At 40.6% G+C, this 15,920-nt stretch overlaps 1 protein-coding gene across 1 annotated transcript in view; it reads right to left on the reverse strand.

The window, feature by feature from the left end:
- Nucleotides 1–2,696: 2,696 nt before the first annotated feature.
- Nucleotides 2,697–15,920, reverse strand: part of Ell2 (elongation factor for RNA polymerase II 2) — a 64,428-nt gene continuing 51,204 nt past the window's right edge. The window contains exons 6-12 of the mRNA XM_038322443.1: nucleotides 13,134–13,258; nucleotides 12,952–13,036; nucleotides 10,873–11,440; nucleotides 8,731–8,797; nucleotides 5,303–5,474; nucleotides 4,328–4,372; nucleotides 2,697–4,247 (exon numbers count right to left, since the gene is read on the reverse strand). Coding sequence (XP_038178371.1) covers nucleotides 4,131–4,247; nucleotides 4,328–4,372; nucleotides 5,303–5,474; nucleotides 8,731–8,797; nucleotides 10,873–11,440; nucleotides 12,952–13,036; nucleotides 13,134–13,258 — 1,179 coding nt within the window. The 3' untranslated portion in view covers nucleotides 2,697–4,130. The remainder of the gene's footprint in view (nucleotides 4,248–4,327; nucleotides 4,373–5,302; nucleotides 5,475–8,730; nucleotides 8,798–10,872; nucleotides 11,441–12,951; nucleotides 13,037–13,133; nucleotides 13,259–15,920) is intronic.

Genomic DNA, 15,920 nt, shown 5'->3' on the forward strand with positions numbered 1-15,920 from the left:
CGGCTGCTCCCCTACCTGGGCCTCATCTTGTTCTGCCATGTGCTGTTACTGAGCTCCGCTAGTTAGAAAATAAAGGCAGTTTTGGTGACTGTGAGTACCATGCTCCTCCATCTTCACCCTTACAGAAGCACCAGTCCTCCTATTATCCTCAGTGTCTACCACTTGGAAGTGCTAAATGGAAAAGAAATGTCAATCAAAATGTGTGCTGAATTTAAAGAAACCTCTCTCTAGCTGCTGTGACTATGCTGGAGAATTGGTGTACCCTTTTTAGACTGCTATCTTCTACCACATCCTTGAGAAACAAGAGAAAGCTATTGAGAAAAACTATCGGGCCAGCTAGATAGCTCAGCAGGTCAAGGTGCTAGTTGCCAAGCCTGATGACCTAAGTTCAATGTCTGGGACCCACATAATGAGAGGAGAGAAATGATTCTTCAAAGTTGTCCTTTGACTGCTACATGTGTATATGTATATACATGTGGGTACATATACATGTGTATATGCATATACATAGACATAAATATGTAAAAAGTAATTTAAAAATTCAGAAAATGAAATTAGAACCTATATGCAAGATGCAAGTTATAGCCAATGAAAAAAGAGCTCAAAACATTTCATTTCAGATTCCAAAGGAAACTGGAGGTTTGAATGCAGAGATTGGAAAGAGATTCCCCTTTTGAAAATATTCAGTTAATCACAGCAAAAGGAAGTGCCACAGGTAATAACCTGCCACTGTGACCAATGCCTACATCCCTACATCCCAGCTCTGAGAAGGCAGCAGCGGAGCACAGCCACCTAGATGATCCAGTGGACTCTCAGCAGTAATTCATAGCCTTTCCATTTCAGTGGTAAATATGACCTCAGTGAAGAGTCTGCCTTGCTCAGTTTTCTAGAATACCATTAATGAGCACCAGAACACCATTTCTATGCCAGGCCCTAAGCCACGGGCTGCAGATACTAGAATGGTCAGGACAGTCTCCATTCTGTTGTAAACTAATTCTTATACAACTAGTATCCAGCTATAATTGTGACAAGTGTCATGAAGGAGAAACACAGAATCAAGCAAGACTTATCAATATGGAAAGTCAAGTAGAACATCAGGATGAGAACTCAGCAAAGTGAGGAAACGGAGCACAGAGCTAGCAGCGGTGCAATGTCTGTTTAACATGGGAGGCCTTGGGATGGGAGTGAAGAGTGGAGAGGCAGAGCAGGGCAACCATGTAACCCAACAATTAGCTGTAAACCCATTGAGGAAATCATCAAGTCTGAAGGACAAGCAACAAGTCCTAGGCTGGCTAATAATACAAACCCGCCAGCTAATCATGTGGGCTCATCTTCAAGAAGCTCTTTCCTGTATTTTATAGACCTAGTCAGAGAGTACTTATTGTCCACTTGCAAGTTCCCATGTTGTACTAATAATCTAATTAATCATAGTAGGAAAACCAGCCTGGTGGGTCAGCTGAATCAGGCAGGAAGAAGCTGACCAAGACTGGTCTCAGATGGTGGAGAATTAGGCACTCATGAAACGTCCAGAGGCCCCTGCGGCCACTGCTGTCCTCCCAGTGCAGCCTCGGAAGACTAAAAGCAGAAGGGCAGGTACAGAGAGGCCTAGCACTCCACACCCCAGACATTCAAGCCTATCTCTGCCCCGTCTCCTTTGCAGCCAGTTAAAATGGATTTACTCTTGTCTGGAGAGCAATGTTTCCACAAGCATCTAGATTTTCTAATTTTGGTGGCTATGGCTACTTTTCACTGAATTTTCCTAAGTTTTATGTAATGAAACATCCACTCTAGTTTTACTTTAGGGCTGAGGCCAAGAGGTAAATGTTTAAGACAAACACAAAGCTAGATGTCTGATGGTGAAGGGTTGCTGACCCTCGTTTATCTTTGAGGATCCCTGTAAACTTGACCAGCTTCATTTTTGACACAATAGTTGCAGGTTTTTGATTTCAGTGCTCAACCGAGGCCTTCCCTTTCTTCTGCATTATCTTTTCAGAAAACGTTTAGAAACTACAGATTCAGCTGGGGTAATCTTATGCCTAATCCAAACTGGGTATCTGCTAATTCAAGATTTCAACATTAAGGAACTTAAGACTCAGAACTTCACCCAAGTCAACTGAATTCTCATACATCAGGTTGCAAATGTCCCTGCAGGAAGTGTGTAAAAACGCAGATACCTGGGCCCTACCAAGAGACTCTAGTAGGGTAATGCAAGCCATTTAAAAGCCCACTTTTGAGAAACATTGCTCATAGCAAAAACCAGCAGCAATTTTTGATTAAAAGGCCACCATTTCACTAGAGTACTCCACTGGACTCTGTATGTCCCTCAACAGAGACCGACTCTACTGGGTAATGTGAGGCCCCAATTTAGCCACAGCTAAGCTTCTTTTTTTCCTTTTAACTCAAAAGTCCGAGATAAATTTCCATTTAATAATGACTGTGCCAATATTGAGGTAAAAGAGCACCAGGGATCTCAAAGGAATTCTCTAGAAGGACCATGCTACACAGAAACAGAATCTGTGGCATCCGAGTTGCAGACTGAAAGGTGGTCTCAGTGGTTAGAAGGCCTCTCTGTACTTCTAGTACACTGGCCAGTCTTTCCAGAGGAGAAGTTCATCAACACATTCTGTCACATGACCTTAGTACTAACATTTTTAGTTTACAGTGATACACAACAAAGTTATTCACTTTTTTTTGGATGCTGGAGACAAACATCTTTATTAAAGATACTACCAAAATTTTGGCAAACATTTCAAAACAGATTTGTAAACATAATGCTTCCCTTTTCAACTGGCAGCACTTTGAAAAGACGATACAAGACAACACAACCTGAATCAACATTAGTTCAAACTCATTATATTCTGACCACATAACTTACGTTCCCACATGATAAGACAAGAGATAGTTTAAATCAACGTTAACAGATAAACTCCATGAAATGAAAGTTTGTGCTGTCTGATGAATCACAGTATGTTATGGTTAAATATTCTACTCTTTTTTATATTCCTGGTATCCAGGATGAAAAAAATTCTTTAAATATACATCTGATGTAGGTAATAGCTTCTTTGCATATCTCTTTCCAAAAATACTTTATAGCAGTATATAAATAGGTTACCTACACATTTAATTTTATCATTTTGCCCCAAAACTATAGATCTGTTTCATTTTTAACATATAAATTTTTTGCCCAACATTAATAAAGCTGACAAACTGTTGAAATGGAAATGCTTTTTGTCTTCCACAATAGAAGTAGCAATTTGACAGAAAAAAACAAACAACACCAACAACCTACGGTAACACTCATCAGTTGTTTAACCTGAGCGTCTGGCCTACTGAGTAGCAGCTCTTTACCTTCATGCGGCTCACATCCACATCAGTTCTGCAGACATACAAGCTGAACACACATGGTAGGCCACAGTGTACTTCCCATGGCTGTTAGCACAGGGAAGCAGTGTAGCTACTGATTAACCACGCAATGTACACACGAGCAAACACCTTAAGGCAGCCATTGCAATGGGAGGTTTAACTTGCAGGGCAGATTTAACACTCTTGAGCCAGTCAGCCCATATGTATGTATGCATGTACGTGCATAGAAAACTACACACACATTCACACAACTTTCTATTTTTCAACCCTCCAAAACAATGTTTTGATTTTTTAAAATTTTGTGCAAATGTCTAAATATCCTACCATTTAAGGCAAAGAGTTTGCATTAGGAAAGGTCAGAAAATAGGCTTGTGAAAAGCATTTCACCTTGCACATTACTGTTTTGTTTAAAACACAAGCAACTCAAGTATGGACACTGCATCCCTGATATCTAAAAAAAAAAATCATCTCTAATGACAAACACAAGTTTTCAAGGAAAAATTGATTTGAAGTATAGACACTGGATCCCCAATATCTAAAACATTGCTTCTATTAACAAACAAGTTTTGGGGTGGGAGAACGAGAAAAAGAAAGCAGCTTCACAATTCAGGGAAGCAAAGTAGAATGAAGAGAAAAAAAGGAACTCAAGTTCACTAACACTGAAGCTTCCACAAGCAAGTCTCATCCTTTAGAATCTAGAGCAACTCATCTGGAATTTTAAATAAATAAGTTTAAGTTTATTCACATCTTCTGGTACAAGCAGAGTTCTAGTGCCACGACTCTGCTTGCTGTTGGTCAAATTCACCTATTAGTCTTTTGATGTGAGCCAGCTTGTTATGAAGATACTCGCATCTGTATTTTTCTTCATGGTAATTGGGACTGGACTGCAGACAAAGAAAACAATAAGGAATTAGGTCACAGAATTTACAGTGCTTCGCAGGCCAGATGGCACAGTGCTACCCACCTGCTTGATCTTCTGATATTCTTGTAAGACTTCTTCATGAACATTCTGTAAAATTAAAAATTAGAAATGAGAACATAAGGCCTTGGGTAGGGGGGTGGGGCAATGCAGTATCTAACAGGCATCTGGCAAGGCGTGGGAAATATTGATGAAGAGATGTAACTTGGGACATTTTTACGTTAGGCAATTTGGCAGCAGTTATCAAAACCAGCAAATGCAAAATTGACTCAGCAATTCTACAAGTTCTCCGCGTCTACCTACCTAAGCGTATGATGCAGACAAATATAAGATTAGCAGCTCTGTCCAGCAAAAGACTTTTTCCACACTACGGGAATGCCCCTCAGGCAGTATAAAGGATACCCGGATGACAGGAGAAAAAAAAAAAAAAAAAAAAAAACCAACCAAAACCCAAAAAACCAAACACATAAGTGCTTTCTGGGCTGATATAAAAATTCTCTATGAAGCATTACACTAGTGAAAAAAAATCAAAGTATAAAATAATATGGGTAGCCGGGCGGTGGTGGCGCACGCCTTTAATCCCAGCACTCGGGAGGCAGACGCAGGCGGATCTCTGAGTTCGAGGCCAGCCTGGTCTACAAGAGCTAGTTCCAGGACAGGCTCTAGAAACTACAGGGAAACCCTGTCTCGAAAAACCAAAAAAAAAAAAAAAAAAAATATGGGTAGTTTGATACTATCTTTAAAAACAAGACACAATTAGACCAGGAAACAATAATGGTTTAAGTTACTAGAATATAACACACTGGTGTCTCATCCTATGTAGTTGTGGTTGCATGTTTTACAATACAGCGTATATTATAGTGGACCTCCCCCCCCCACCAACTGTGCTTCCTTATTTAAGAACTATTTCAATACATTTGAATCCTAAAGCAGCACTGAGGCTGGTCTGCTAGGCAGCTTGCTCTAAAGCTAAGGCGATGGCTAGCAGGGAAGGTGAGAGTAGGAAACCAGTCCACCTACCTGGTACTCTTTTGAACCTGGAGAAAGGCGTTTTCGTTGTGCATCCAGTTTAATGAATCTTCTGGCTACCGTCTCCATCCTGGCATGCAAAGCCCTGTACTCATCATATTCAGCATTGAAGTCATCCTTGTAATTCTGGCGCTGCTCATAGGAGACAATAGCAATATATTTTCTAATAATAAAAGAGAGAGAAACAGGATAAATGGAGAGAAAGAATAAGCCTGAGATGCCACCTTCTTGCATGTGTCTCCAGTCTCTGGTTTGCTGCAAGGTCACTCAGGCCTCAAGAGCGTCTGCGGAGAACGAATACAGCAATGGCATTCGAAGGGAAGCACACAACGTGAAAAGTGCTCTTCCAGGGTCAGTCCCGAACAATTTACTCCACATAGTGGAGGAGACCAAGCCATCTGCCAGCAGTCATCTCAGGACGGCAGCGCTTGATGGGTACCATGACAACAGAATGTCACACAGCCACTGAGCACTCAAGCCAAAGCTGGACCAGGACCCCTTGCGTTATGATAGAAGGTGCCTTTTAGCCCCGTGAAAAGCAGACATTTTCAATAAGGGGTTTTTGGTTTTCTCTCCCCATTCCTTTCTTGACATTTCTAACTAGACAAATTAAAAAAAAAATTTTTGACAGAGTGAGGCCCTCCAGTTTTATATCTCCCTCCCACTTTTAGATAAAGAATAATTTAATATGTGTACATGTAGTTGCCTGCATGACTGTACCACGTGTGCCTAACGTCCATCCCATGGAATCTAGAATAGGGCATTGGCTATAACTGGACTCATAGACGGATGTAAACCACTTAATGTGAATGCTGGGCAGTAAATGCTCTTCACCACCGAGTCATCTCTATAGACCTCCCCTTTGGGTTTTTGAAGAGACAGCCTTAAATTACCCAGGCTGGCCTCCATTTTACCCTGTAGTTGAGGCTGGCCTTGAAATCCCCATCTTCTTACCTCTTATTTTTTAAGTGCTAAGATTACAGGTGTGTACTGCCACACACAGATGGTTCTTCCAGCACTTTCCAACACTAAGAAGGCCAGCGCTGCGCTGCTTAGTCTAATTTACTGTCTTAATAGATGCCACAAATCTGTGACTGGTCTTAGAATCTAATAAGTGAAGGCCATCTTCACAATATGTCAGGTGATTCAGCAGTAGATCAGTTACAAGATCATTTTAACAGCAGAACAGGCAGTATCATTAGTTCCCAGTCAGCCTTCTGTTTTGCTCTCTGTTTTCCTGCCATGGAAGGCTCAATTTCATTGATTATTTTGGGTCAAAACTGAGATCAGGCAGCTGGTGGGAATTGTAGGATGCATGCTGAGGCACACACTTGGGCCTTATGGTAGTGACATCTTAGAACTGGAGCCTCTTCCAGATGGTTTTATATAACCCTACCAGTTTTATTTAAGTTGCTGTGTCACAGATGCCTTCCTGGGAAAGTGGGAAAAGTAACGCAATGTGCAAACTGAGTGTCCTCATTAATGTTTTTATTTCTGCTGAGTTAATACAGTGTGGAGGTTGGGTTTTTCTAAGTGTAACTGAGGCAGTGGTAGTGTTGATGATCTAAGCCGCCAGCCACACTGGAGTCTCTCAGCACCAGAGGAAGCCCTGAGGGCGAATGAGGTTCCTGGGAATAAGCACGCAGAAGTAAAGACCAAGCCAATCTTGAAACTCAGGTTTAAGTCACTGTGTAATACACTTATTTCACTTTCTAAAAAAATCTGACTTTTACTATTTTATTTAATAATTTAGTTAAGGAAAAATAGCAACTAGGCCAGCAATTGTGGTGCTCTTTGATACTGGCATTTAGCAGTCCATATTTTCTAACAAATTCTTATGATTTTACAGTTGGTTTTTAATGCGGTAAAAGAGTAAAAATGTATAAATATGGGATAACTTACAACCACATAAGCAACAAGAGCATGCTTAGTATATAAAAATTAGTACTACTGTAGTTACAAGTGAATTATTCAAACACTAATCATACAGGTTTTATTGCGTCTCCTTTTGGTTTTCTTATGAGGTAATTTAAGGTAACTTAAGTTCTGTGTTTTAGAAATGTTCTTGTTACTTTTAGAAAATAGCTGTACTGGTTGGTATAACACTTAAATTTTTAGCTTGGGTAAAATACATTGCTTTTATTTAAGCAAATAAAGGACACAACAAGAGAAAGGATTTGTGGAGGCAGAGGATCAACACTTTCTGCTGAAAGACTACATTAATATAGTTCATAAATACAGTTATGCTGGCAAACACAGCAAAAGCTTTGAGTCCATGGTGGAAGTTTTAGGAATATATATATATATGTACACACACACACACACACACACACACACACACACACACACACACACACATATATGAATACTGTGTGACTCCAGGGCTCAGCTTTCAGAAGTCTAAGGAGAAGCAGGTAGGTAAAGGGGTGACAGCCGTCAGCAGAGGGTCTGTGGGACTGTCATCTGCCATGGAAGACTGGCCTTCTGGAGGATGCTTTCATTACCGCAGACGGCAGAGGACTTAGTAAGGCTGCTCAGGTTCCTGTGAGCTAAGGGTGATGATTAGCATCATGCTTTCTCATCCTCCAGCAAGTGCAGCTTTCACACTGGTGTTAAGCAGAAGTGACAGCTTTGGAAATCTAAAATATTCTCTTCTGTGCAAGAAGCAAGGTTAAAAGTATCGCCTAACTTTGCCCTTATGAGATGGCGTTAATAGAAAAGCTTAGATTATATCTTCATGTTCCATGTTGTACCTATTTTGCAAATTTGTTTCATTCTGAAAGCTATCTGATATCAGAGCTTTTTGCTTTTCCATGCTCCACCTTTTTAGGCACTTGCAATTTAATAATTTTCTTCTTACAGAAGCCTTTGATTGTATGAAAAAGCTAGAATTATAAGTCCAAGTTATAATTTCTGTGATAAGCAGTTACAAACAACATTCCTAGCTCAGCATTTAACAACTTGTTGTCACAAGAAAAACATACCTGGTACTAAAATGAAATAACTTTACTATTCTTCCCTCCTAAAATTGAGAAAAGACTTTATTTACATTGAAATGAAATTATGCCTGCTCTGTATTGTTCAGCATGGAGGTTCAGGCACTCTGCTGCTCTGTGGGCCCCTCTAGGGGTTGTGTACTGGCGGACTATCAGCTTTGCAGGCTGTGATGCTCAGTCTGGCCCTGGAACAAAGACAAGCCTCTCTATTCTCAAAAACCAACTCTGCTCTGAGCAGGGAAGGCACAAGTTGCCCCTCAAGACAGGGGTGGACTGCGGACAGCAGGCTTAAGGGTAGCTTTTTAATTGCAGAGGATTCTATTGCTGGAATTTCTTACTTTTTTGATTTGCAAATTATGGGAAAAGAAATCGCAAACTTTCTAAAATTAAACAGCTTACTCCATTGGCAGACAGAAAACTTACATCAAATAATCTGGGAGTTCAATTGTTGAAGAAGGCTCCATGGAGGCAGTGCAACCTTCTTTAACTCCTATGAAGGGGGAAAAAAAAAAATCAGAGTTCATCAACCAATATGGTTATCAAATGCCTCTAACCTTAAAATAGATCAGAAACATCTGGACAACTTTTCCTCAATTCTTTCCTTCCACCTCAGTAAGCAACAGCAAGCAAGGAATACAATCGAACACAAACAATGGAGCCTGTGACCAGTGCCAGCAGAGCTGATGCCAGGCGTTTACAGCACCCTGGCTACTGCAGAGTCTGCACAGTAAAGGAATTCCATCTTAACCCAGGGTCAAGCTTCTATTCATTCATCAGCAGTGTGGCATCTGCCTAGCAATTCCAAGACTGTGGTGGCAGATGCAGCCAGACAATGGAAGGTAACATTTTACACCAACATCTACTTCTCATGAGATTCAGACAAGGCAGGAGAAATAATAAAGTCTACGGCAGCAGCCTGCTTGGGTCACTGCATTTTTACTGCCACCCTCTTGGAGCCAGGCAGTAGCACTGCATAGGAAGTTTTTCCATAAGTTCATAACAAGGTGTTAATGAATGTGGATGAACACTCCTCTCACCTTTGGTTCTCACAGTACTAGACAGAGGTCAGGGAAAACAACAAAAAATGTTGTAGTTATTCCTCACCATGCTGTTAAAAGGTCAAATTCCCAGGATTACATTGTTTAACATAAAACTTCCAGGGGCAGTGTTTAAATATTTCATTAGGATATTTTTTTAAAAGCACACTTAATAACTGAAACTTGAATTTGCTGACAAAGCATATATTCACTATAAAACAAATGCAAATATCTGAATTTCTAAGTTGTTTGAAAGATAAAATATAATAGATAATATAGACTCAGGGGGCTCATTGTTCACTTATATAATTTTGACTCAGGCATGGCCACACAAGAGCCCGAGTCAAGGAAAAGCATGAGAGAGAAAGAGAGAGAGAGAGAGAGAGAGAGAGAGAGAGAGTCCTTTTTCCTTGCCATAGATGGCGGATACAGAGGACGATAGGTGGATCTGTCCTCCACTTGGTTCTGACGTTTTTCTACATACCACAAAAGAAGGACGTAAAGACATTAGGCCTGTTTTCCCAAGTCTCTAGCCCTGAGAACACAGTTTCTGTGGTAGTCTCAGCATACTGGAATCCTGTCCTCTTGGTACTAGGGTGACTCAGAACCACCCCTAAGGGTGGGAGTGTGGAAGAGAGAGTAGTACCTAGGAATCTGGTTTATTAAATCCAAACATGAAATTTTACTTCATGGTCCTATCCTGACTTGACAAACTCAAGTACAAAGAGTAGTATAAGTTGGGGGAAATAACTTACACTTGGGCCATTATCTACTATTATGCTGATCTGCACACTTCAAGAGATGGGCTTTGCTATGCAACACACCCAACCCAGGCCAACTGCATCTTACTCTTAAGCCCTCCTCTGCAAACTCTGCTAAGAGAAAATAATGAAAACTTCTATTTGGTAGAAATGGTCAGTTAAACCCCAGGATTTCAAGCCTTTAGGGTTATGAGAAAGACAGGGAGTAACTAGAGATGTCAGTTTCCTAACAAAATACCCTGGTCTCTATCAAGTTGAGAGCAGCTAGGAACCTTGTGAAGCAAATCACATTCACAGCCAATGATGATGATGTGAGGTTGCCTGTTTACAAAGAATTTGACAGTCTTTCTGTGCTAATATTAATTACAGCAGGAGCACTTCTGGCTTCTCAAAAGGAAGGAAATGGGTATTGCTATTGCCTATTGTGTATCTGTTTCAATCAGCTCAAGAATGGCACGTACCTGTTACACTGAAGTTGTACAATATGACAGAGAAGGACAATGCATCAAAGGGGATTGGTGCATTGGAGAATGGCAAAGTCACTTTAAAATGCCATTATAAATCTACATAAGAAATCATGTTTAATACTTGGCTAAAGAGACTGAAGTGACAGCTACAAGGAGGAGGAAAACCAGATGCTACAAAAGCACAATATTAAGATTAATTCAATAGAAGGTCAATTGCTTTAAAAGGATTATTCTACAGAGTGTCATCTACAGCTCATGCTTGCCCAGTTCATTTTTACACTTTAAACAAATGTAAAATACCTTCACTGGGGTTTGGACTGGAGCTCCTCAGCTTGGCAGGTTCTTCTCTCTGAAGGTCTTCTTCCTTTTTCTCCATTGTCTCAACGTCATGCTTTTTTATTTGGTCCTTTTCCTTGTGTTTTTTAGACTTCTTTTTGGACTTCTTGTGAGACACTGGTTGGTTTTCTTCCATAGACTTTGGACACTTTAGCAGAACTGAGCCAGGGGGCAAGGTTTCCAGACAAGTCCTAGAGGTATATTTGTCTTGCTGGTCCTCAAAAATGCTACCGTTTTGACTAAAACTGTCCACAGGTAGGTCTTGAGTCCCCCCGCCTTCTGGAGTGCTAGGGGAATTGGAGTTGGAATTTACAGTCTGAGGAGGATTTGAGACAGGCAGGTGGGTTGAAGGCAGTGGTGAGGGCGTGGGGATGGCTGCAGCTGCAGGGGGCGGTAGGAGGCCTGCAGAAGATTTTTCACTGGTGGGATTCAAATGGCCATTTAATGTTGGTGGGACTCTGTTTGTCAGGTGAGATATTCGAGCTTTTTTGTTCATTAAAGGATCAATGAAATCGGAATCCAATGGCCGTTTCTGGAGGTGGGGGAAGAAAAGGATGAGTAGCCTTACTCATCATACTATACTTTTACTCAAAAAAGAACCTCCCAGAAAACACACACACACACACACACACACACACACACACACACACACACACACACACACACTCTAAGAACCCCCAAGCAAACATAAAATCCAATTTTAGTTTCTCTGTCAACAGAAGAATAGGGGAACAGTGCCCAAATAGTACTTTTATATCTTGCAGGCTCCCCTCAATCCCAGAGACTACTCTGATTTATGTGCATTAGACACTCACAGTACTAAATATAAGTACCATTCCCCCATGCTAGCTGCAGCTGTCCTAGTTCCAGTAAGTGGGGAGAGAGAGCAGTTTGCACCATCTGACTCTGTGAGCACTAGTAAGGCTGGCAAAGGGCAACGGACACACTCTGATCGGCTAAAGCGCTCCAGTTGTAAATATGTTGACTGCCACTTATCAGTTTTATCATCACACTGTGAACTAGCTCATCTTTACACTCATTTCTCTAAATACAGCTATCATTTTTGAAATGTCATTTTAATTTTTCACTGTACATATGTGTTCACAATGTTGTAAACTCAAGTCTATGAAGACTGGTTCATTAAAATGAGGTAGATATACTTATAAATCTTGCTTTATTAGCTCATCACTATGTAAGTAACAAAGTACTCACAGTAACACTATGTAAGTTACAAAGGAAAATGAACAATTGAAAAGTATAAAATTACAAGCCAGCTATATTTTGTACTTGAACTTAAGAAGAATAGTTAATCAATCTGTTAATTCATTTGTTTCATTTTAGTATGGAGTATGTACTTCAATCATAGATGAAACAGCTTCACAGTAATTGTCATTAAAAGTGACAGACTCCCAACACATGAAGCTGGACCTACTCATTTGTCCTCGGCTGTGCAGGATCCTCACAGTGATATCCAACACTCTGAGACACAGCTAGCCTCTTGCTTGTGCTCCTCAGACATCTGTCTGCTTCCCCCTAGGTATGGGGGTGAGGTAGGGCACTCACGGTAGGGGATCTCCCTGAGACATCCCAGTGAGATGCTTCTAAACTAGAATGCGGTCTGATTATGAGTCTTTTGATTACTGTCAAATTGAAAAAAAAACTTTAAATATATTTTCTACAAGAATGTTCCTTCAGACACATTTCAGACAAAATCAAGTATCTTCAATTTTCCATATAACCTGAGAATTATATGGAACTGGATGTGTCTTCTAGTTAGCGACCAAACTGAAAAGCAGATAATTTTACAATAAATTTAAAATTTAAAAGTGGCAAGCAAGGTCTACATGTTAAGCACTTTGACAAGCAATGCAGCACAGTGCACAGCATTCTAAATGAGGTCAAAACTGCAAGTCTAGCCAGGACTTAGCTCTGGGCTTTGGCCAGGTCATCTGTGCGGTTTCCGTCACTTACAAATTAGAGAATGGCTGGCTGACTGCGCTGAGCTGCAGGGCAGGCCGAGGGTTTTGTAACTTCCTGACATACCTGAGGAGATGAGGCAGCATCTTTGTTGGAACCCATGGGAGACTCTGACCGGCTAGTGCCAGCATTCTGAGACGGATTTAGTTTCCTGTAAGGGAAATGCATTTTCCAGGTAATAAAGAGGACATTGACCAGAATATTACTTATCTGTTCCATTTGTAAAGACAAAGGGAAGAGGGTCTGACCTGGAGAGAACCGACTCCAGTGTGCGTCTGTCTGTCTCACTATAACCCGGCCAGTCTCGCTGCAGGTCCTTAAACACATAATCCTTTAAGGTATAGGAGAGGTCCTTAGGATTCAGATTGGCCACCTGGAACACAGTGCAAATGTAGCATCAGCTATTTTTGTTGGCTGTATAAATTATTTTTATGATTCTCCCGTGAAGATACTCAAAGGACCCCACATCCTACCACAGACACTTGTGCATAACATTCACTGCTACAGTATGCCTACCAGAAAGGAAATGAAGCCAGGCTAGCTGTCCACCTTCTGTTGAGGAACGGATAATGAAAATCTGGTGCCTGCGCGTGCACACGCACGTGTACATGGATGCACGCGCGCACGCACACACACAAGTTTTATTTAGCTGTTAAGAAAAATGAAATTTGCAGGGAAAATAGATGGAACTGGAAAATACCATATGAAGTAAAGGAATATAGCCTCAGAAAACAACCATCCTCATGCTCTTTCTTGTATGTTTTCTTTAACATTTGATGTTTGTATACATATAATTTTGTAAGCTAAAACATGCCACGGCACTCATATGAGGACAACTCTGTGGGGTCAGTTTTCTCTTACACCTTCGGGTGTGCTCCGAGGACCAACTCTAACAGCCAGGCTTGCAGAGAAGCACTTATACTCACTGAGCCACTTCCAGTGCCGCCGAATCACTATAAAATTCCTTGGTCACTTCTATTTAAGCAGAAATCAGGATCCTAGATGGCAAGTAATCACCTCTCAAACAGCAGCACAAAGTGTCTCTACAAATAACTACCAATTGTGACATTCTTGCTTTTTATTACTTTTGTGATAACTAAGTTTATTTCTTTTATCTGCCAGCTTTTCTGAAGAACCATTTATTCAAGGTCCTCAGACCAATAAACAAAATCACAAACTAAAGGCCCCTCAGACCTCTGTTAGAGAGCTTATTCCCAAGAGAGATCTCTTCCAACCCCTAACTACAGTTTCTAGAATGTCCAGGTCAATAGTGTAGTCGCTTCACAAATCTATGGCCAAACCAAAAGCACTAAAAATTTTTATTGACAGCTTCATACTTTATATAATGAGTTCTAGTCCTTTTAATCCTGCATTCTCTTTTCTCTTCCCTCTCAACAAGTTTCCCTCCTACACACCAAAAATACTTAAGGCTAGGGAAAAGGTATTCCTTCCATAAGTTTGGGAATGGTCTTTTCAGTAATTTGACTTGTTGTGTCTTTAAAAAAGTTTGTCAGATTTAACAGTTTGTCTCTTATGAGAACTAATGTAGTATTAATGTTGTCATAAGGCAGCCTTTCAATTTTGTAAATAAATGAATACAAGATGCAGGCAGACTTTCTTTGAAGTGGAATGTACAGAACAATGGCTTTCCTTTTCTCCGACAACATACAAACTAACACCACGTCCTCAGCACAGTTACCTCTTGAGGTCCGTAAGGATAATCTCTGGTCATTTCCCTCCCCTCAGGGCCTTTTCTAAGTCTCCTATGCTCATGCCTTTATATGGGGATGCACTCAGTAACTTCCTCTTGCCCTGTTTTCTTCTTTTTTCTCCTTCCTGAGTTCACTCACTAAAATTTACAATGCCCAATCTATATGATAATCGCTAAATGTATGGCTCTAGCCCCAAATGTCCTCTGAATACTTATATGTGGATTACCTACTGACATCGATTTTGGATCTGTTTCATCACCATTTCCAAGGAGAATCTCAGTAGAACTCTTGGCTACCACACCCTCACACCTGTCCCTTTTCTGCACTTCTCTAATCAGTAGCTCAACATCCACTAACAAACTTACCCAGAAGCTCAGGCCCTTTTCTTTTCTTCATCTCTGTTAGGAAGGTTTTCTCAAAATGTAGCTCTAATCTATGAAACCAACTCCACCAGACCAAGCCGCCAACATATCACTCCTTGATTTCTACAATAGACTTATTTAAGTAGTTGTTCTCTTCCATTCTCAACCCTTGTGCCATTCTTGACATGAAAGTATATGGTCTTATTGAAAGTACAGATCAGATTACAGCATATTCTTGCTTAAACTCCACTGCTACTTCCCATCTCTCTCAGCATAATCTCCTTAGCCTTGGTCTGCAATGCCTTCTGGGATTTAGTCTCTTTCCTCTCTGCCAGGCTTCCAGAAATGATGACTCTTCTTGTCTTTTGCTTTTCATTTCAGCTAAGAGATAACCATCCGAGAAAGAGTTTCCCTAAACTCACCTTTAGGAGTAGATCTCTTGCCTAGCCCCTTGTAGATATACTTCAGGAGGCAGGGATTACCATGTGGTGGGGAAACACATTATCTGCTATAATCCAGGTGCAGTCGCCCCTTGTGTTCAAAGGGTATGGCCCCATATCCTTCATGTAAAATTATATAGATTTAAGTATCATCCATATACTATAAACAACCTCTAGGTTACTTACAACAGCCAATAAAATATAAATTTATATACAAGGTTGTTATATGCTATTGTTTGAGGAATAAAGTCTACATATGTTCAGTATAGATGCAATTAAAAAACTGCAATCTTCAATTAGTAGAATTCATATAGACCCCACTGATACAGAGAACCAGCTGCACTCAATGGACAGATGAATGAGCAATGAATGTGAGTCTGACACAAATACCCAAAGGTTAAGATTCTGGTTAACTGAGTTGTTTTGATTTTTTTTAAAAAAGGCTTTCCAGGAAAAGTCATTCTAAGGAAAAGGAAGCTATACGTTTGTACACCAACTTAGTGGTAAACAGTTTTAAATCA

The sequence above is a fragment of the Arvicola amphibius genome, chromosome 3, assembly GCF_903992535.2.
Source record: "Arvicola amphibius chromosome 3, mArvAmp1.2, whole genome shotgun sequence".
In the NCBI taxonomy this organism is placed as follows: Eukaryota; Metazoa; Chordata; class Mammalia; order Rodentia; family Cricetidae; genus Arvicola; species Arvicola amphibius.